The sequence below is a fragment of the Leuresthes tenuis genome, unplaced genomic scaffold (assembly GCF_036924035.1).
Source record: "Leuresthes tenuis unplaced genomic scaffold, fLeuTen1.0.hap1 SCAF_2, whole genome shotgun sequence".
Classification (NCBI taxonomy): domain Eukaryota; kingdom Metazoa; phylum Chordata; class Actinopteri; order Atheriniformes; family Atherinopsidae; genus Leuresthes; species Leuresthes tenuis.
Window position 1 is genome coordinate 27253918 of NW_027325356.1, and position 20496 is coordinate 27274413.

A 20496-nucleotide genomic window follows, 5' to 3' on the forward strand; every position below is an offset into this window, starting at 1 on the left:
GCTTCTTTCTTTCTTCCTCTTCCAGTGTGGAGCTTGTGTGTTTGCGTGCCCAGAAATTACAGAAGGGATAACATGGATGCAAGAGCATGTAGGTCAGCTACATAAATCAAATCCTGCTCCGAAAAGGCCAATTAACTGACTTGTTTAAAAAAATGGTCTCAGTTATGATGTATCTACACCGACATATTAGTGGTACCAACAGTGGAGACAACTTTCAGTGTGTTTTCTCTGCAGAACTGCTACCTTTCAGGTGAAATATCACTGTTCTGGCTCAAATCAAAGTGATGGAAATGGGTCATTGTTGCAGTTGGTGAATGGAAGCTGCAAATATATTACAAGGATGAGAGCTGGAGGGAAAGTTCAGGGAGGACACAAGACCAGGGAGAAAGGGAGACGCACCAACTGCAACTGCAGTGACGTTAATGCATTTTGATGTAATGTGTTTTCTTTTTATTCCAAGTAATAACCAAAATAAGGGCAATTATGTAATTGACAAATCACTTTGTTTGCAGTATTGCATGTTTTATGTATGTGAGCAATTTTATGCATGCATCATACATATGTGCGTGCGTGTGTGTGTGTGTGTGTGTGATGTCAGTCTGTCTGCCCACGGCGGTGCAGTCAAATGGCTTGTGATGAATATAAATCAGGTGACTGAACAGGCGGGGGTTTCTTCCCAGACGAGCCCAGAAGATTGTGTAATGCCCACTCCTACATTACTGGTTTGGATGTGCACGCACACACATACACACAACCCCTTCTCCACTTGGCGAACAACACAACAACCACTGTATTTACCAGTCAGCCCTCAGATTGACCACCCGGGTGGAGCTCAGACACCGAAGCTGAGGGGACCTTTTTGGAGCTTTCAAATAATCTGAACAGAACAACAAAGACCTTCCTTCTTGTTGGATTTGCTGGACTGTTGGATTTTTAGTGAAAGTATCTAGGACTTTTTCTAGAAATATATTGAACTTGCTCTGTTTTATAGTCAAAGGAATTTTATTTCTCTGTGAATGTTGAGGTTAGCGGGTGACCCTCAGAAGAGAGGCAGTGAAGTGGTAACCATGTGGATCCCAACACCAAGTATGACTATCCCACAGCGGATAGTGCTGTATGGAACGTGTGCTGTGGCACTGATGAACTCTGTGGGCCTTCTGGTTCTCATGGTCCAGCAGAATCAGCAGCGAATCTGGCAGGAGCAGTCAGAGGCGAGGTTGACAGAGGTGGAGCAGAGCTCGGTGGTGGAGTTCCTTCAGGAAGTACCAAGAGGAGCAGCAGGGCTGCGGGCGAGCGTTGGGGAAAATCCACAATACCAGTACTCTAGGAACAAAAGGAGTGAAGAGCTGGAGAAAGAGCTGCAGCATGAGCTTTACCAAGAAGAGGGAAAGGGACAGCATCAGCAGGAGGCCAGCCAGGAAGTTGGAGAGGAAAAAGAGACGATGAAGCACGAGCTGAAGCACAAGCAACGACACAGCCAGCATTACCACAAGGCACAAGTGCAGGACAACATGATGACGATGATGACTTACTCCATGGTCCCGGTGAGATGAGAACACTGCATGAGAGAAAGAGTGCAGTCAAGCTTATCTTTGGTCTTTAATATCCTAAACGAGATTGTCATTGCTGACTGGTGCTGGATTTCCATCTGGTTGACACTGCATGGAGCTTGGTGTATGTAGCCACCAGGGGCAAAAATCTGCAGGTCCAGTTGGTGGTAATTTGATTGGATACGAATTTACGTCTCAGAGCCTTTAACATTTTAGTTTATGCAGCATATTCCTACAGTCAATACTGAACTACAACAGACGGCTATTATAAAGTGTTACATGCATATTGCTCAAAGCTTGGACAAATTGCAATGGTTGAAATTACACAGGAGCATATTTTAGTTATTTCTGCTTATAATTACATTTTACATAATACTTCTATTCCACTAGATAAAACTACATTTATTCTATATATCATAGAAATATATATTCAGCTTCAGAAATACTAAGCAAGGTTACATATTAACCTGCATTTATAGCAGTTATGCTATTGGGTTAATCAGTTTCAGTGATAAAAAGCTTCTTTATTGTTCAGCATCAGTAATGGCAGTCCTGTAATATTTTATAGTAATTTGCTATAAAAGTAATTTGATTTTGCTTAAAATGCATGTTTTTTAAGTTGTTTATTTATTGATGGAATATAATGCAACTAAGTATCGTGATTAGTTTTAATATTCCCTCTTCATCTTCAGATCAAATTATTGATCGACATTTGCAACAGCACCAAAGGAGTCTGCATAGCTGGTACGTATTACTCATATAAGACACCCAATAATATTGAAAATTTTTTTACTCTCTGACATCCTCAAACTTTGCTCTGCAGGACCTCCGGGACCACCAGGTATGTGAATACATAAATCTGAAGCCAAATTTTAATATTCACGAATACAGTACAAAATTTTATCACCCACATATTTGTTGAAGGTTTTATCCGTTCGGCCCATCATGAAGTTTTTTTCTGGTGGATCCCTAGGTTTGCCTGGTGCAGACGGTTTGCCTGGCTACAATGGGACTGATGGCATTCCAGGACTGAATGGACAACCTGGGGCCGATGGGAAAAGAGGGAAAAAAGGTATGCAAAGAATGAGGCTCTATTCTACTCTCATTCCCCATCATCTTTATGAACGCCTCAGGCAACAACGGCCATTTTAGTTAAGAAATACTAATAGAATATAACAATCAAAGGGTTGAGCATAACCTGATGGTAAAAATGAGCACACGGTCATAAAATCATTGCACACAATTGTTTCCTGGCCATGCTTCCAACTGTGATTACATCAGATCTTATTCAAACTGGATCCTACTTGTAACTCATGAATGAAAGAGGAGGTGGAAACTGCTGCTTTTCTTTCACATTCTCAGCCAAGATTATTCATTTTTGTGGTTTTGGACTTCAGCTGAATGAACTGGAAATCTCTCCCAATATTCTCCCACTTCACTCCTCTTCACCGTGGATTGCATGATTCACGCCAGCAAGTCAATGGAATGATTCACGTTTTTAACAATGGAACAAAGTGTATTAAATACAATATTTTAGCTATTTCACACAATGTCCTTCACAGGGCCACCAGGTGAGAAAGGGGAACAAGGGGAACAAGGGGAAAAAGGAGAGCGAGGAGAGCCAGGTCTGCCTGGAGAGACGGCCGAACCATCCAATGATGTCATTATTGAGGGCAAGAAGAGCTTTACTCACTTAAACGGTTTAACAACTGAATAACAAAATGAAAACAGCTTTGAAAATACCCAGAGATTTTCTATTTTTAGAATAAATATACTTTTGCACTGAGAATGTTTAGATGTTGTCCTCACCAGGTCCTCCTGGTCCTCCGGGACCTCCTGGACCCATGGGGCCTCAAGGACCTCCTGGACCTCAGGGGCCTCCTAGAACACGGCACCACAGAGCCCACCTTCAGACTGCTCATACTCTGGGTAAGAACACTAGACATCATGTATTTTCCAGCTTATGAAAAATTTTGGTCTTTTGATGTCAAACAGTCCTCTGAACTGTGGACGTTCACTGTTTTGTTTCTGATGAATGGATGAAATATGTCTAACAGGGTTGTTACATGCAATTCCAAATGATGAGACTTTGCCAGTGAAGGAGGCTGTGAAACCGCAGAAGAACCCTGCTGAGAAGAACGGTGCGTTTTCAGAAAAGTATAAGTGCCCAATAGCACATAATGTGCAGAAGTAAACGTTGAAACACATGGTTTTGTTTCCCTTAGAGTGCCTGATAAAATCACTGATCAATCCCAGAAATGTGGCAAAGATGGACAGTACATTTGGTACATGGATGAAAGACACTGCTCAGCTGAATGATGAGCGAATATGGGTGGCGGAACACTTTTCTGGTCAGAATGAAAACCTTACTCCACTCTAATCCCAGGTCTTGTAGATCCTATAGAATGCTATATTTTGAACAATGGTTGTTCTTCCACAGGCCGTGTAGTGAAGGAGTATAGAAGCATCGCTGCCTTCCAGAACAACAGCAGTGACACTGTGGACGTTAGAAAGTTCTACCAAGGTTGTGGCCACACAGTCCACAATGGCTCCTTCTATTATCACGTTGCTGGCACCTCCAGCATTGCCAGGTAAGCAGCTGAAAGTGCCAGACAGAATTAACTGATTTCACATAGTTTACATGCGTTTTATTCCATCCAGTTAAAAACTCTACTTGCTTGTTTTCAGATTTGACTTCAAAACAAAGAGGCTTCACACCCTCGCTATAGAAAAGGCCTTGTACCACAACCTTGCTTACCTGCTCCCGAACTCCAAGACCTACTTTAAACTAGGAGCGGATGAAAATGGCTTGTGGCTTATCTTTGCGTCAAGTGTGGATGAGAGCATCATGGTGGCCCAACTGGACCAGAAGACCTTCTCTGTCACGTCCTACATAAATACCACCTACCCCCGCACCAAGGCTGGCAACGCCTTTATCGCTTGTGGTGTGCTGTACGTGACAGACACCAAGGATACCAGAGTCACTTTTGCTTTTGACTTGCTGAAGGGAAAGCCAGTGAATATGACGTTTGACTTGAGGTCTCCAGGTGGAGTTCTGGCAATGCTCTCCTATGGTCCCAAAGACAGACACCTTTATGTGTGGGACCAGAGTTACGTCAGGCTCTATGTGGTACACTTCATCTCTGATGAGTGAAAAAAGATGCTGTTTGAACATGACAGGAAGATGCATAGAAAAGTATTACATTACAGTATCGGAGCAGTACTCACTCCACCCTTAAAAACAATTATATTTAGGTTTCAAAGTGCCACTTCAGTGTCCCTCAAAATTGGACATGTTTAAAATATTTGGTCATAAACTGACTTGGGTATGACTCTATACCTTTTTTCTGCCACCATGAATTGAGAAAGTAATGCAAGCTGTGAGGAGAGGTTGAGCAGGTCAGGACCTGTTGACCGCCTGCTTGAGCTGAGTCCCAGCTGTAAGCAGTCACTGGCCGCTTGCTCTGTCTGGGCCAAATCCTGACTGAGTCCTCGTGGCAAACAACCAGTTCCCACTTAATCCTTAATCAGGGGAACAACCACTCCCATTCCCGGTTAACTTCTCTTGTAGCTTGCAATAGCTCCTCATTTTAGGTTGTACAGCTCCATCCCTGTAAGTGGTCAGGATTGGTTCCTCTAATGTTCTATGGAACATATGGGCTGTCTGACCCCATCTTTCTGAGACTGTCTGTGTTGCTCTGCAATGGAAATTATGACTTTTCTCAAATCTTGTGACACAGACATCTTATGGACATGTTAACAAGCTTAAGAATTAGATTTTTAGCAGATGGATCTTATTTCACTTCTTATGGTCTTTACTGCACTGTGGCACATTCCAGTTAAATGAGTCCATCGTTGTTTTCTTATGTAAGACCTTGCAAAGCTGGTTTTGGTCAAGTTATACTGTCAAAAAATAAATAATGCTGCATTTATATCCAGTTTGTCATGGACATTGTAAAGAAACTAATAGTGTGAAAACTTACTTTGTGTCAGCTGACAACAGACCTTTTCCACGGCAGAGATTTTGACTGGATATACTAGAAAAATCACAGGTGTTGCCAATTTTGATAAGGACCCAAAATAAAGCAGTGACTGAGTCATGTGAGTGGAGAGCATCTTAACATCATAAACTGCACCTGGGTTTTACTGGTTCTAAGTTAAAAAAAATCTTCTGTTCAAAAGGTTCCATTTTAAGATGAATTTATAACTTATATTTTGTGGTGTTGCTCTATTTAGTGTTTGCATGGCCGTCTTATTCAATGTATTTTTTTTTGTAAAGTACATTTCTCTGTACATATACACTCCACCTGACTTTGCAAAGCAGCATGAGCCCTGATTTATTACTCCTCTTGAAAATGAAATGATAGAAAAGAAAAGATAGAAAGAGAAAAAAACTGTGCCAAATCACCCTGATGAAATAAAAATAATTTATTCACTTTACAAAGATAAAACTGACCACTACTTGTTTTCTCACACACCCTCAGGGTCAGATGCCCTGATAAGAGTCTATCCATGGTATTGGTTTCTTATGCATGCACACACACAAACACACACACCTATACACCAAACACCACCAGTGAAACACTTAAGATACACACAAAACGCATTGTGGACAGAAAGAGGGAGAGAAACACAAATTTCTTTAATAAATACCATACATACACTAAACAAAAGTTACAACTAATCAAACTGGTATGATACAAACCAAAAATAAAGAAATGCTTTCATGTTTGTACAAGCTGTTGTGGTAGTTCATATATATATATATATATTTATATTTATATAATTTATATATTAAAACTATTTCAAACGCTTTACTACTAGGCCAAATAAAGCCAGACATTCATTTGTATATAACAGTTTCTTCTTTGATAACCTATATTCCAAATAAACTTTTAGTGTCTCCAGAATTTGAGTGCAAATATCTATTCCTTATGGATGAAACAGTAAAAACAACTAGCGATTTAACACACACTTACATACAGTAGACTGTTTGCACATCTCCCAGTCAGATATGGTAAAACCCCTTACATTCCTAAAATAAAAGGCAATAAGTTAAATTGTTTTACAAAGGAATGGTCAAGCAACCAACCAAACGCGAACATATAAATAATTTAAATAATAAAATCACCTTAATTAAAAAAACAAAAAAAACAAACCAACAACAATTTAGAGATTTTCTTGTGCAAAAACCAGATGTGGACCTTTGTGTTTCTGCTCTGAGTGGGTGAGTGTTAAGCTTTAGACCAGACAGATGAGACATTAAAAATCACAGTCACAGGAGTGAAAACACATCAATCTTCCCAACAAGAATGTTCTAGCAGTGAGTCTGCCACACAAACAGGCATTTGAGGGCAGATGGGCGGGGCGGGCGTACAGATGGCAGACACAGCAGAGTGAGCACACACTCGAGGGCCAAACGTGACCGGGTCGAACCCAAACCAGGAGAGGCCATGTTGAGCGACGGGCAGCCAGTGAAACAGGGGGTTGGGGGGGTGTCACATTTAGGAGCAACGCGCCATCAACTCTTCCGTAAGGGCTGAGAAAAGCCGGGCAAAAAGGCAGGGGAGGGCGGCAAAACCATTGAAACAAAATCCAACAACTTGATTCACACTGGAAACCACTGACTTATTAACAAACCACAGTGCTGGTTACAGTAGATGCTAAGAGATTTCAGCTGTGGGCACAAAATGACGACAGTTACACACTTTTAAAATTTTTGCTTGAGCACTTTTACAGAGCACTATCAATAGACCTGTGATTGCACTGCGTAACGAGAACAGGACATGCATAGCTTCCCTATGGACACACTCTAGGAGTAGAGATTCTTCAATAAAATTACAACAAATCTAGCTTTAAAATCAAGTATGATACCTTTTGCTTGTAACTTTGTTTTCAGCCTTTGGGGAAAATCGTTTGCAGCTCCATTTGTCGTTCTGGATATGACTTACATCAGCAGTAAAACCATGAACACTGCACGCCCAAAGATATCAAAAGCATGGTGATCTTTTGACAAACTCTTTCCCTATCGATTACACCATTAATGTCGAGAGAGTGTTAGATAAGCTTTTGTGTTTTTTCTTTCTATATCTTTTCTCTTTGGACCCGATGAGGTCGAAATAGGCATTACAGGATGTCTACCAAGCTGCTAGGGATATTGTAGCGGTCAGGGAGAACCCTCATCTTTAGGGTGCCATCTGCTCCGCAGGTGAAGATTCGGTTCCCGGGACGCGTCTCCACCTGCATGACACCTGCACCGATGTTGCGGAAGATGGACTGCTTGGCATGTTCGTTGCTAAAAGAGTGCATGAGCCCGTGGCCGGCTAACTTCCAGACCTGGAGAAAGAGGAAGTCAGTGAGAGAGGAGAAGAGAACAGACAAAAGCCAAGTACCCTAACTAAGTGAGTGCTTTGGTGCTTTCTTAAAGGGGTGGCTCATCTGAAAGATAATGAAGCTGACAAATATCACCATAAACAGACCAATAAGAGCAGCACTCCCTGCAGAGAAGGTAAGGTAATAAAATTAGGTATTTCGTCATTGTGTGAGCTCATCAAATTGTGTTTTACAATCTTTGATGAAAGACGAAAAATAGTACATGAGGCTTTATGGATAGTATTTCTTGGCCTGGAGCCTTATTATCATTGTTAGGTTGCCAGACAACCAGCTGAGTCATTTTCAAGAGATAATGATGACCAGCTGATATAGTTATCAAAATAGGCTTTTGGGAATTTCGTTCTATCTCAGTTTGTTAATAAATCAATTATCTGAAAACAAAATCAGTTTATCTCTTGACAATAAAAGTGATCATTACTTGTCTATTGTTCAGTAAATGCATTTGACTTATTCAGTACTAGCAACGGATGTGTTGGAACTTGGAATGCATTATTATGCTCATTTACATGTTTAATGTGTGATTTTGGTGGTCAGCTTCACTAGGTTTACATTCTTTAACATTGAAAAGACAGATTTGGATTCTGAAGATCGCTGCAACACTTTTTGTCACCTTTTCTTTTTTTTGTAGCAATTGACTGATCAGCTGTTTGGTCAGAAATGTTAGAGTCAGCTGTCCACTTTCTGTTTGAGGTGTGACAAACTAGCCACTGGGCAAAGGTTATGCAAATGTATCTCGTGGTATTGCCTGGGCTACCAATGAGGCATTTCTGACAGTTCAGCAACAATCCTGTAGGAGAGAATAACCTCCTCTGATGTGATATATGTACTTATATATATGACTTTATTAGTGACAAAGTCCAAATTCTTAAAGCCAAGGTAATAAACTATCTTTCTCATTCTTTTAGAAGATGGTATAACCCCCAGGTCTACGGTCAGTTTATCATTCTGGGATTATGATACAAAAGCAACAGAGTCGGGCTGAGTTAGTGGAACTATAACAAAGAGCGTCTACACTCAGAAGTACACAGCAGTACACAGAAACACTGCACATAAACATACCATGAGTGCTATTGGAAAGGTAAAAGGTCACACCCAATCTATGGGCCAAAACACCTTGAATATTATGGATTAACTATTTCTCTTTTTTTTTCCAAAGTGTAGGAAATTAATTGACATGAAAATTATTTAAAAGGTTTTTAAACAATCTTCACATTTGTGTAGACAGTATCCATCAGGACTGTAATACATACAGGACTGTAATAAATACAGGACTGTAATACATACAGGACTGTAATACATGAGGTGCATATGTGATTGAAGAAAATGGTTGGATTTAAATATTTTTTCCTTGTTATGAATGTCTTTCTTTACTTATTCATAAACTATGTGCCATTCATGTAAATAGGCATTCTCAACTAAAACAACAAAAAACTGGGCCATGCTACTCAGGAAAACACGCATTGCTCAGGAGTTGGTGCTCGAGATTGATTTATTTTTTAGCATCCTGACAAACCCGGTCTACCTCAATACTTCTGTCAATACTTCTGCTTCTATGTCCTTCTACTAGTGTCTCTTCTGTTCACAAGGGTGATGTCGGAAAGGAGGCAGATATTAAGGTTTATCTAGCTGCTATTTTCAGTTCAGTTAGACCTATTACAACTGTCACAGAGCACTGTGTTCTGTTTCATGCAAGACCTTCCAAAACTGAGCTAAGATATTGTCATCAGTGGATGCAGCCTCCACTACTCAACTTGCTGTTAAGCAGGAAAGCTCACTCATGCAGGTTTTTACAAAGGAAACAATTACATCTATGTTACTGTTGTAACTAGACCGCAGGCAACTCTGGGTTAATGAGAGCACAAGAACCACATATATAAAAAAATAAATAAATCAAAATCCCCCAGGACTATGCTAAAGTCAAACTCCAAGAGCAGTTTTTGCTCTATGATTTCTAAAAGACTGTCCTAATCAAATATAACAATAAAAGTTTGTGTGTTTTTGCCAAGTCAGTGAGTGAGCAACTGGATATACGTTACCTTCATGTTGCCCTCTGCAGAGCCAGTGACGAAGAAGTCCTCGTAGGCATCCAGTGCGAGGGCCTTGATGGCTGAGTCATGGGCCTGGAAAGTGTGAAGCAGCTGCCTCTGACGGATGTCAAACACACACACAAAGCCCTTCCTGCCTCCAGTGATCAGCAGCTGCTGTTTAGGAGCATACTGAAGCACAGTGGCCCCGTTCTCATGGCAGGGGAAGGCTGAAGGGGTGGGGGGGGAAGAAACGTTAAAACCGGATCATAAAGCAGCTTGATATTAGAGAACATCTTTAAATTGGCCTTGCTTTGGCATTTCAGGTGTCTTACCATGGACCATGGTATTGCCAGGTGAAATCAGAGTATCCCATAAGCAAACATTTCTATGGATAACATAGAACAAAAATGTAAGTCAAGTGTTAAAAACAGAACATGAGTGACTGCAGTTGAAATTAAGTGTTCCTCGGTGCAGATGCTGACCTGTTATCGTTGGACTGTCCGGCTGTGGCGATCAGGCTGGAGGACGTGATGAAGGCAAAATCACCGCAGGTCTTAGAGTGGCACTGCCAACTCTGACAGAAAGAAAGGACAAGAGAAACAGAGCATGTTCATTTCAATTATTTGAATTGAATGAAAGCTTTGTTCTTATTGAAATGGTAAAGAAGGAGGTGAGGGGGTAGGAAATGACCTCACCAGGTATGGTTTGGGGTTGGAGGACGTCTGATTGACCTGCCAGAGACTGAGGAAACCCTCTCCATCAGCAACTCCACACTACAAGAAGAATCCAGATAAATGGGGCCATATAGACAAAACACAGCCATGAATGTGTCTCTGTGTGTGTGTGTGTGTGTGTGTACCTTATTGCCCTGGGAGTTGAAATAGAGTCGCGTGACTCTAGCGTTTCCAGCTTGTCTGAAGCAAATGAGCTGCTGTGGTCTGTTCCATTCAAACATTCTTACACTGCCATCCTGAGCCCCCGTCATGTCTGAAGCACGGCCACACACACACACACACACACGCAGAGGAAAAATTAAGTCAGGAAAAAAAATAAAAAATCTTTTTTTAATGTAGTTAAATATAATGTAGCCACTTACAATACTGATATATGGGATGTGATGTCATTCTCTTCACATTATTCAGATTCCTCTTCATAATCTGAAAAACATGAATAAAAACAAATGAATCTCGTACAGTATAAAAGCAGAACTTCTGTTTACTTAACTGTAGCTTAACCTTCAGGAAGTGGCTCTTGGTATATCAACGTGCTTTTTTACAGCACCAAATAATCTCATTTGCCCATCCATGTATATTCACAAGTTCATGAACATCAAGGATATGAACATATCAGGCTTTAACAGCATATTCAGTATTGATGGGCAGTGTGTCGACTGTTTCATTATATCTACAGCTTTAAATTAAAGATGTAAAATGAAAAGATATCGGTCACATCTGTATATACTGATGTTGCGTTTGAGAACGTGTTTATTGTGTGAAGCTGTGCCTGCCACTGCATCTTTTCTCTCACTGTGAAGCTTTTGTTCTCTGACCTGCAGACTCCTTCAGCACCTCTCCCTTTCCAGCTCCGGGACTTTGTAGCTACATTTCACTGAATCATTGGACAAACAGTTGCCATTTTACGTTATATCAAGTCTTAACAGCAGCTTAACTAATGCAAGGAATTACTTTTCCTCTGCCAGCTGTGTCTGCTGTGGTGCTTCGGTGGCAGCAGCATATTCAGTTGACCACATGACATTACAATCAAAATCACAGCTTTTCTCTTCACTGGTGATTTCATCAAATTATGTGGTAATCAGTGACTGCTGGTTAACTTGTATCAGCACTAAGTATTTAGGGTCAGTGGATATATATAAACTGAAAACTTTGCTTATTTTATTCTTTAACACTTCTGTTGTGATGTTTCAGTTATTTTGCTTATGTATATATAGGAAAACGAAACCACTCTTCAATAGAATTCCATTTTGTAAGCTCCATTTAATTCCTTTTTTTAATCTACTTATCATTATTTCTAATTATTATTACTTATTTAATATTGTTTCTATAAATCTCTTTCAAAAAGTGTCCTTAATAAGGATTGACTGACTGTCGTCCTGGTGTAGGAATTAGTAATACACTACTACATAGAGCCATCGGAAATCTCTGGCAAGATCGTAGTTTTAACTATAAAATTATTAAGAAACTGAGAAAGTTCTCAGCTTCAATTCAGAACTAAGACACATGCATAAAAACTAATAAAAAGAAAACAAGCAAACAAAAAACAGAGGATCAAAGAGGAACATTACAGACTGATTTACATGAGCCACCACACATCATAGTACAAGGATCCAAAGCCTTTTAAAAAAGGACTTAAAAAAGACAGACACCCCTGGAAACTAAACAAACCCCGCTGTGACACCCTCTATCCCATCTTCTTCATTGTATCACACTAAACATTTATCAGTGAGGCTGGGACATGCAGAACCCCGGCTGTGAGTTAGTGTGACGCAAATCTGTACCTTGGGTAGTCGGCTGTGAGAGCTGCTGCTATCTGTGTTTATAAGCGGCCATCTCTGCCATGAAAACTTGCCCCCTCTCTGTATCAACCTCTACAGACTCAGCAGGAAAGCTGTTTAGTCAGCTTGGCTCTGTTTGGCTTGACGTTGATAAGAATTACAAACATAAACTTTGTCTGAAAACGTGTAGAGAATGGACAGCAGAGTAAAGTGGCCACTTTATTTTCTGGATTAGATTTGTGTTTAAATTTGACATTAGTATATCTAAAACTTTATTAAAGCATTTCTAGATCCTAATGTTCTGCAATATAAAGACTGCAGAGTCATTCCACTGTTAATGTTTCATCTGTAGGCTGGAGGAAAGGCCTTGGTTTCCCCCTACTGGTTGTTACTGAGAACTGCGCAACCATTACTATTTGCTTTTGTTGCTCGAGTGTGTGACTGTGTGCTTTTGTTAGCTCATACCACACTGGCCCCCATGCTGGTCTGACCACTACCGAGCCACGGCATGGATGCAGAGACCGGCATCTGCGGTGGTGCAAAAGAGACAGCGCTTGCCTGGGCGATATTGGTATGAGAAGAGCGATGGTCTATGTCATCAGAGCTGTAAAACAAAACACAGCCATCACCCATCACTAAGGTTTAGTCTTTTTTCCTGCTTGTGTTGTCATGACAGAGAGAAAGCAGTCTATGATCGGCATGAATCAGACCTGCGGGACTCTTTATCAAAGTCATCCCCTATCCAGGTGTAGGGCTGGACAGCCACTAGAGTAGCGACATCCACCTCCTGGACATCGTGGGTGGAAGCCAACACTATCTCATTGGAGTTAGCCTGTGAAGGGGAGGGGATAGGGAAAAGTCTAGTCAAAATTTGCTTTTAATTTTCCAGAAAGAAACTGACATTACCGTTGGTTCAAGGAAAGCTTCCTGGCTGTGTAAACTGCTCCTGTCTTATGAGGTTTTATCTATTCACTTGAACCCAGGACAGCTCACAGAGCCATAATTTTCCCACATATAACGCACATATAACTAACCTTATTGATGGCGAATGCCATAATTATATCAGACTCCTTGTGAATAATTTTAGCCTTTCCGCCTGGGTAGCCCAGATCTGCCTCCACCTGGAAAAGCAAAGAAAACAAATAGATCAAAGCTGAGGAGAGACATAAAAGCCACAGTCAGAGTACCTGTGGCCACTGAGTGAAAAGTTGTATGCTTAGGGGTCTGTTCTGTGAAAATACTGCAATTACAACATTAAATTCCCTCCATGAGTAGTAAGGTAGAACCATACTTGCTTTGGGCCACCAATTTTTTGATTAAAAACTTAATTCCCAGTTCATAAAATGGTAGAAACATGTGCAGCCACATTCAAAAGAGGAGAGGAGTAATCGTCACGTTTAGGCGCATACAGCTACTGTAAATATTGGCAGTATTGCCTGTTGATTTGGGTTTCGGCTGTGACAACACATGGCACATTTAGCAAGCCTTACACAGCGTTGACAGTGAGCATGCAAGTTAGTAGATCTACTGTAAGTGCCAACTCTCTTAAACGCTTGCTTTTGGGTCCAGCAGAATCAGTCCAGCTAGAGACGAAAAAGGAGTGTGATACACAGGGAGATGTGTTATTTTTAGGGATCAGATGTGAGGTTATGTGAGTGGAGGTCTTATGTGTCCCAGTGAAAGGAAGAGGTTAAACATCAGATCGAAGCCTCAGAGCCTGGAGGAGTTTTTATGCCAGAAAAATAGCCAGAGCAGTCACTGTGAGGCCAAGCTGGAGGGGAGAAAAAAAAGTGCTTCACCAAACTTGGTGTGAGTGTGACCTCCTAACCTTAAACAGCAAATCCCAAAATCTGATGCAACTGATACACACTACCCCTTTATTTATTTTTTACATTGAATGCATTAGCACCTTCAAGCTTGGCTTTGCAGTGACTCTCTGGGACAGACAGACAGACAGAGCCAGGGCCTGGGCTGGTACAGTAAATTATACTACCTTATAGGGACTGCTAGCTCCAGCTATGCAGTTTGGGTTTATACGGTCCACATGGTTCTCTAAAGACTACACAACACACAGAGGCAATATAGACACAGAACACACCACAACACAAAACACATGCACAAACACAGAAAAAAAAAAAAAAACATGAAATGAAAGGAAACTGAGGAGGACTGACAGGATCTTGTATACTTGGAATAAATGACAGCAACTCTAAACTGAGCCCTCGTCACCAGCCTTCCTTATTAGCATGGAGACAAGAACAGTGGATCTGATCATTGCAATTAAATTTGTGGAAATAATATGGATCATCCCATTTGCAAAGCCTGCTACAATAACAAGAGGGGCGATAACCTCTGAAATTTTCTCTACATTTCCAGCTGCAGCTAAATAGGCAAATTTGTAATCAGTGATTGCACAATAATGAAGAATTCCAGACATCACAGAGGCCAGTGATCTGCACTTTGCTTGATTTAAGATGTCCGAGGAGTCAAAGCAAAGATAATGACACTAACATAAACATTTAAAACAGAGATAAATGCTCAAAGGGCACATCTCTGCGTATTACAGCAGCAGGCCCGGATTTAATACAGGAGGTTAAAAATACCCCACATTCATCTACATTTATATCATGAGCAGTTAATTCTTGGTGCATTATTGACCAGATTAAAAAAATCATAATCTACAAGCATAAGACTCTTCCAACGCAGACACTGTTTGCATCATGAGTAGATTCTGTTTTTGGTTCTCATCTTGTTCTTACAGCACACGTGCTGTAAAATAACTAAAAAAAATTAAAATAAATACACATAAAATTGTGTCTTTCTGAAAAGATCAAAAACATTTTTACATTTAAGTAAAAAAACGTAATTTTCTTGGCCTCGTGACAGTTGTTTAGTAACTACATGGATGATGATGATGACAATGAATGTCGTAGGGACACTGTTGCTTACATTTCTCCATTGTTGTTGGTGAGTTTTTTTGTTTGTTTTTAAACTGGCTGATCCTGGCACTGTAGATTAGTGATTAGTGATTCGAGCCTGTCAAAAGGTCAGTGTCATCCAACACATCTAACTTTACGAGTTAAACGTGACCGATCCACTTTAAAAATCTAACTCATTTCAGTCACTGTGCTGGAAAATGTGCTCAAAAAAGGAGAAAAAAAACCCAAACAAAACCAAACTAAACAGAAAAAAGAAAAACATTTGGTATATGTATTATATAAAAAAAAAAACTCAAACTGAGGAAACCTAAAATATAATGTCCCTTATGAATGTAGTCTGCTGACCTCACTCTGCTTCCTTTTCTTGGTAAAGATGTAACGGATAAAAGTCTCTTGAAGAACTTCCTGTTTGACCAGGAAATGCCAAAGACGTCGGACTGGAAAAGACTGATGATTCTTTGTTCTGGAAGACAAAGAGCCGACGGGAGAAAGTCATCTGCTTACAGAAGGCATCGTTTTCACTTAAATTTAACATAAGATCTTACATCTTACACAGCACAAATAACTGAAATTGAAAACATTTTTAAAATAATAAACATAAAATGAGTCCAAAACTTTGAGATTGTAATTCAAATTCTTCGGTGGGATAAATTAATGACACATCCTTCTATGCTGTAATGTATATAAATAATCTAGATATCATGTTAGGAACCCAAACATGATAGGAACCCTGTGTTAGTTGTTTTTGGACAACTAACATGTATGATAAATAAAAATGCGAGCCATGTCTGACAATAAGTAACTAGTTAAAAGGTAAATTATGTATGTCAATGGATGAAGTAGCCAAGTAGTTGAAACATTAGGGCTGTATAACAGAACAGAACTTCAGTACAGCATATTACACATCCACTACTGTCACAAGGTTTGCTTTTGAACTCTTTGAACTGTAATATTTTGATGTTATTGGCTTAAAGGTGACTGCAGTTACCAAACAATAACAACGTAGTTCTGATAGTCCAAAGTAAAGTTGCAGCAAGGGAGACGCATGTTAATAGCTTAAACATTCGTTGACATGTGGATGTACCGCCGACATCAGTTTTGACCTGTTTACGAGACTGATCCATCTGATCAAGTCAGTGGCGGCTGAAGTGAAAATCACTCAGTAAATGTCTTCAAGTTGCTTTTTATCTGCTCTGAATCTTAAAATAAAAACAGAATGTAAAAGTCGTTATATGCTTCAATGCAAAGCCTTAGTGTGCGATAAGGCGTCTGTATTTTCGCCTGCCGTTAAAGATTTAACACTCACTTGAAGGGTGTGTTGTCTGGCTCCAGCATGGCCTTGTGCCGCAGTATGGCGGGCCCAGCTCCTGCGCTGAGGTCAGTGGGGTAAGTGTTGATGTAATTGGGAGGCGGACCATCAAACTTATTCATTCGCTCCAGCAGAAGCTGCTCCCAGTTCTCTAAAGCCTTCAGCACGGCATTGCTGAGAGTGGAAGTGACTGGCAGGTCTGTGGTGGAAACACACACATTTTTACAAAGACAGGTCAACAATGATGACTTTTATTTATGTTAGTGGATGATATGGTTTAAGAAACATGAAAATGTATCCATTAAGAATTCTGATGTAAATTAGATTTAAGAAGCTGCTTAAATCAATGAGGAGGTGAACATGTACCTGTAAAGTCAAGGCCAGTGAGAGGGATGAAGTTCTTCACATTGTGATGAGCCAGTTTCACCATGACCAGACGGATCAAAGCCCAGCTACGAGCCCCACAAACAGAGCACAAGATTAAAATCTGAACAATAGCCTTCAGAACTAAATGGCAAAAATAGGAGAGGCTGGGTCCAACCTGTAGGAGTTGGGTTCAGAGTGCTCTGTTATCTGTGTGTCAGAAAGGAAGGCGTCATCATCATCCTCATCGTCCTCAGCGCCGCTTTCGTCTGAGTCATACAAAGCATTGCTGTCTGAGAGCGGCAGGAAGGGCTGAGAGGGAGGAAATAATGATGGTTGAGAAAAAAGGAAATAAAATAAGAGCAACAGATGAATAACTTTAAATAATCCAGAGACTGTGAGTCATAGAATTCGCTTGTCACTTTATTCGCTGTCTTACTTTAGCTACAAAGTAGTCCCACATGCTCAGCTCTGGGGGAATGAACTTCTCTCTGTAGGTGGGTCTCTCTGCTGGAACAGGAGGTGGGGTGGCAGGTGTCTCCTTTACGGGCCGCCCAGGAACCAGCATCCTCATGTTGAATCTACGTCTGTATCTGTCCACGTCCTCTGCTGGGGCCTGAGGGGGGGCAGCTGGGGGGTAGGAGAGGAAGAAGAAGATGGCAGATTTTGCAGTGAGCTCACTGACTGTACCTAGAATGATGATGAGGAGAACCTCAACCTTATTTTCATCCCACAAGAAGGTCAAAAAGGAAACAAAAACAGCCGAGGGAGGGGAAATCTGCATCTACACCAACAAATGAACTAAACTGTGCACAACAATCCTGATGCTGTTAAAGCGGCTGAGAAAAACACTTCCATTTTGTTACTTTAATGGGTCATAACACACAAATGATCACTGGTACATTTGGGAGAGCGAGAGATAAAAACACACAAATACAAACACTCAGGATGGAGACACAGGGCAAGACACACACAGCTGTGCACAAACCTGCACCATTATCCTGGATGACTATCTCTTTCATTGCACCAGACAAAACAAGACAAGACACAAACCAGAGTAGACAGTGCAGTTAGACACACAGACTCCACACAGTCCATTACATAATTGAATCAGTAAATATTTGATGTAGTGCGAGACACAAAATACACACAGAAAACACATCGAACAAAGATGGTGAATGAGCCGAGTAGACGTGTGCTAAGCATTTTCTTGTTTCCATAGCGCTTGAGGGAGACACATGACAAGAGTGACAACTACTTTTATTCTAAAAATGAGTTTTGATTGGAATGTGATAGGGATGCCTCAATGTGCATCATCTCTGCATAGCTATGCGTCTGTGACATGCATGCACGGCAGCGGTAGCCCTCAAAAAGGGCAGAGTTTTAAGAAGCGATTCCTACCAACAGTCTGACATTTAAGATTGCCTCTCGAAAAGAGCTCCTCAAAATGGTCTTAGCCTTACTGAGAGCTACTCAGGACTCTACAGAGAAGTAGTGTCAATGCCAGCTCCTTTCTTCCTCGCTCACAAATAACACTTGACTACGGAACACATAAGCCTCATGATTATGTATGACCTGTATCAAGTTCAGTCTTTGAACTTAAAACAGGGTACACACTGTGCGATTCTCGCCAGTCACAGACAAAAGAGAACCATTGCGACAGAATTGTGGTAAGTCTTTGACTTGGCTGTTCTACATGGACAGTGAAAGTTTAGAAGACCACTGTTGTAATGGTCTTGCAACCAAAGATAGCCAGAGACGAGTTTATGACAGTGTCAGAAATTTAACAGGATCAGCCTGCAGTGCAACTGCTGCTAAGACCTACATCCTCCAATCAGGCAATAGAAATGTAGCCTGTAATGATGTATTTATCAACAGGATCCTGGTGGCATTATGTTAAACAGTTCAAATGGAAGCCAAACTAGTTAAAAGTAACTTGTGAGAATTCAAACAAAGAAGCGAATCAAGTTGAGTTGTGGCTGCAAAAGCCTTATCTGGATGTTGTGTCCTCCAGCTCAGACTATAACTGTACCAAGAAGGAAGAAACCGTGGAATTAGAACTCCCAAGAAGCAAACCAGTGAGCAAATAAACAAACACTGTAGTAAAGAGTGCCGTCTGTCAGCTAATAAAACTAGCTTTAAGGTAACACTGAGACTCTGTGTTGCTCTTCACAGTTACACCCTACTACATTTAAGAAGGTATCATTGTCTGCATAGATCAAAACACGATGAAGCCAAATTAGATGCCTGTCTCACAGCACAGCTTGCAGTGAACTTAAAAAATTATTAAAATCACACAGTGTGTAGCCATCCTTAGACTTTTAACGGCAGAGCTACTCAGGGTACAACCGGTTTTCTACAAACTCAAAAATACTAATTTATGCCACATTCAAGATCAATTTCTGATGACATCATGACCTCTACTACAAGCTACTGATGTACACAAACTCTGGTCGACTCACATTTGTTTAAATATTCAATTCTACAAACTCAATTAAACACAGTTTGAGCACTGTTCCACTGGTGCTAAAACCTCGTAAAAGTGTACCTGGTTTCGTCTCAGATTCAGATTTAGTCTGAGCGGGTTGCTCAGCCTTGGCCTCTGAACATTCCTTGCGAGGCCCAGCTGTTGCTTCAGTGATATAACAAGATGAGCACAGAGGACGTTACAACATGAACATGCAATGCAGTATACACACTCGCACTCTCCTGCAAACACACACGGTTGCTAGCTTATCATAACACTTAGCACAAATGTCTTCATAGCACAAGTGGGCTTTGTTGTTTGTAATGAGCATTCAGCGGCAGCTTCACGAGAGAGGCAGAGGAGTAAGTCAAGCATCTGCAACAACGCAAACCTGTACAATTACCATGCACTGCAATCCTGCAAACCAGCACTGCAATCCACCGGCCTAGTTACTCACAGCTGGCCTTAGTTGCAGGTGCCACAGTGCCCAGACCGTCTCCCCTTGAAACAGGAGGAGGTGGTCGTTTGGGGCGCTGGGTTTCAGTGGGCATGGGAGTGGGGTTTGGGGTGAGGTTGCTCTGCTCTGGTCTTCCTGTCTCTTGAGACTCCTCTGGCCTGGCTGCCTCAAAATCAGCTGGCGCTGGGACACAGGGCAGAGGGCACACTCACACAAGACACTACACACCTGTAGCAGCAGCATGTTTGGAAGTACAGGACAGGACTAGCTGAAAATCTATTATTTAGACAGACCCAGAGGATGGAACCATTGGCTTAGATCCATGTGATCAGACAAGCTTCAGGGTGTAAAAAGCCAACAGATGAATAAGAGGAAGACAACCAGAGGAGCAGAATAACATGATAAAAGCAGATAATGAAGCACCTGAAAGAGGGTTTCATGGCATGAGAAAAGCATTGAGTTTTTTGGAAACAACAAAA

At 41.0% G+C, this 20496-nt stretch overlaps 2 protein-coding genes across 6 annotated transcripts in view; one reads left to right on the plus strand and one right to left on the minus strand.

Annotated features, from left to right (window-relative positions):
• The first annotated feature begins 960 nt into the window (after positions 1-960).
• gldn (gliomedin) lies at positions 961-5623 on the plus strand. Its single transcript, XM_072380905.1, has 10 exons — positions 961-1544; positions 2243-2294; positions 2374-2391; positions 2524-2622; positions 3113-3223; positions 3363-3479; positions 3608-3691; positions 3776-3901; positions 3991-4141; positions 4239-5623. Exons 1-10 carry the CDS (start codon positions 1017-1019, stop codon positions 4702-4704), a joined length of 1752 nt encoding a protein of 583 aa, XP_072237006.1. The 5' UTR covers positions 961-1016; the 3' UTR covers positions 4705-5623.
• A 331-nt stretch (positions 5624-5954) lies between these two features.
• dmxl2 (Dmx-like 2) overlaps positions 5955-20496 on the minus strand; it is a 41891-nt gene continuing 27349 nt past the window's right edge. The window contains exons 39-56 of one of the 5 annotated variants that reach the window (XM_072380904.1): positions 20018-20200; positions 19642-19725; positions 17533-17723; positions 17272-17405; positions 17097-17182; positions 16728-16929; positions 15767-15884; positions 14476-14541; positions 13517-13603; positions 13193-13314; positions 12948-13086; positions 11067-11127; positions 10830-10957; positions 10666-10743; positions 10453-10544; positions 10303-10355; positions 9980-10197; positions 5955-7886 (exon numbers count right to left, since the gene is read on the minus strand). In XM_072380904.1, the coding sequence (XP_072237005.1) occupies positions 7677-7886; positions 9980-10197; positions 10303-10355; positions 10453-10544; positions 10666-10743; positions 10830-10957; positions 11067-11127; positions 12948-13086; positions 13193-13314; positions 13517-13603; positions 14476-14541; positions 15767-15884; positions 16728-16929; positions 17097-17182; positions 17272-17405; positions 17533-17723; positions 19642-19725; positions 20018-20200 (2252 nt within the window). In that variant the 3' untranslated portion in view covers positions 5955-7676. The remainder of the gene's footprint in view (positions 7887-9979; positions 10198-10302; positions 10356-10452; positions 10545-10665; positions 10744-10829; positions 10958-11066; positions 11128-12947; positions 13087-13192; positions 13315-13516; positions 13604-14475; positions 14542-15766; positions 15885-16727; positions 16930-17096; positions 17183-17271; positions 17406-17532; positions 17724-19641; positions 19726-20017; positions 20201-20496) is intronic. The other 4 variants (XM_072380900.1, XM_072380902.1, XM_072380901.1 and 1 more) reach the window with 4 other exon arrangements.

Bases quoted from the DNA above. Each gene is read 5' to 3' on its own strand.
- gldn (XM_072380905.1), top strand. From the start codon at position 1,017: ATGTTGAGGTTAGCGGGTGACCCTCAGAAGAGAGGCAGTGAAGTGGTA. The intron at 1,545-2,242 runs GTGAGATGAGAA...CTTCATCTTCAG, and splicing joins TGACTTACTCCATGGTCCCG to ATCAAATTATTGATCGACAT. The intron at 3,224-3,362 runs GCAAGAAGAGCT...TGTCCTCACCAG, and splicing joins CAATGATGTCATTATTGAGG to GTCCTCCTGGTCCTCCGGGA.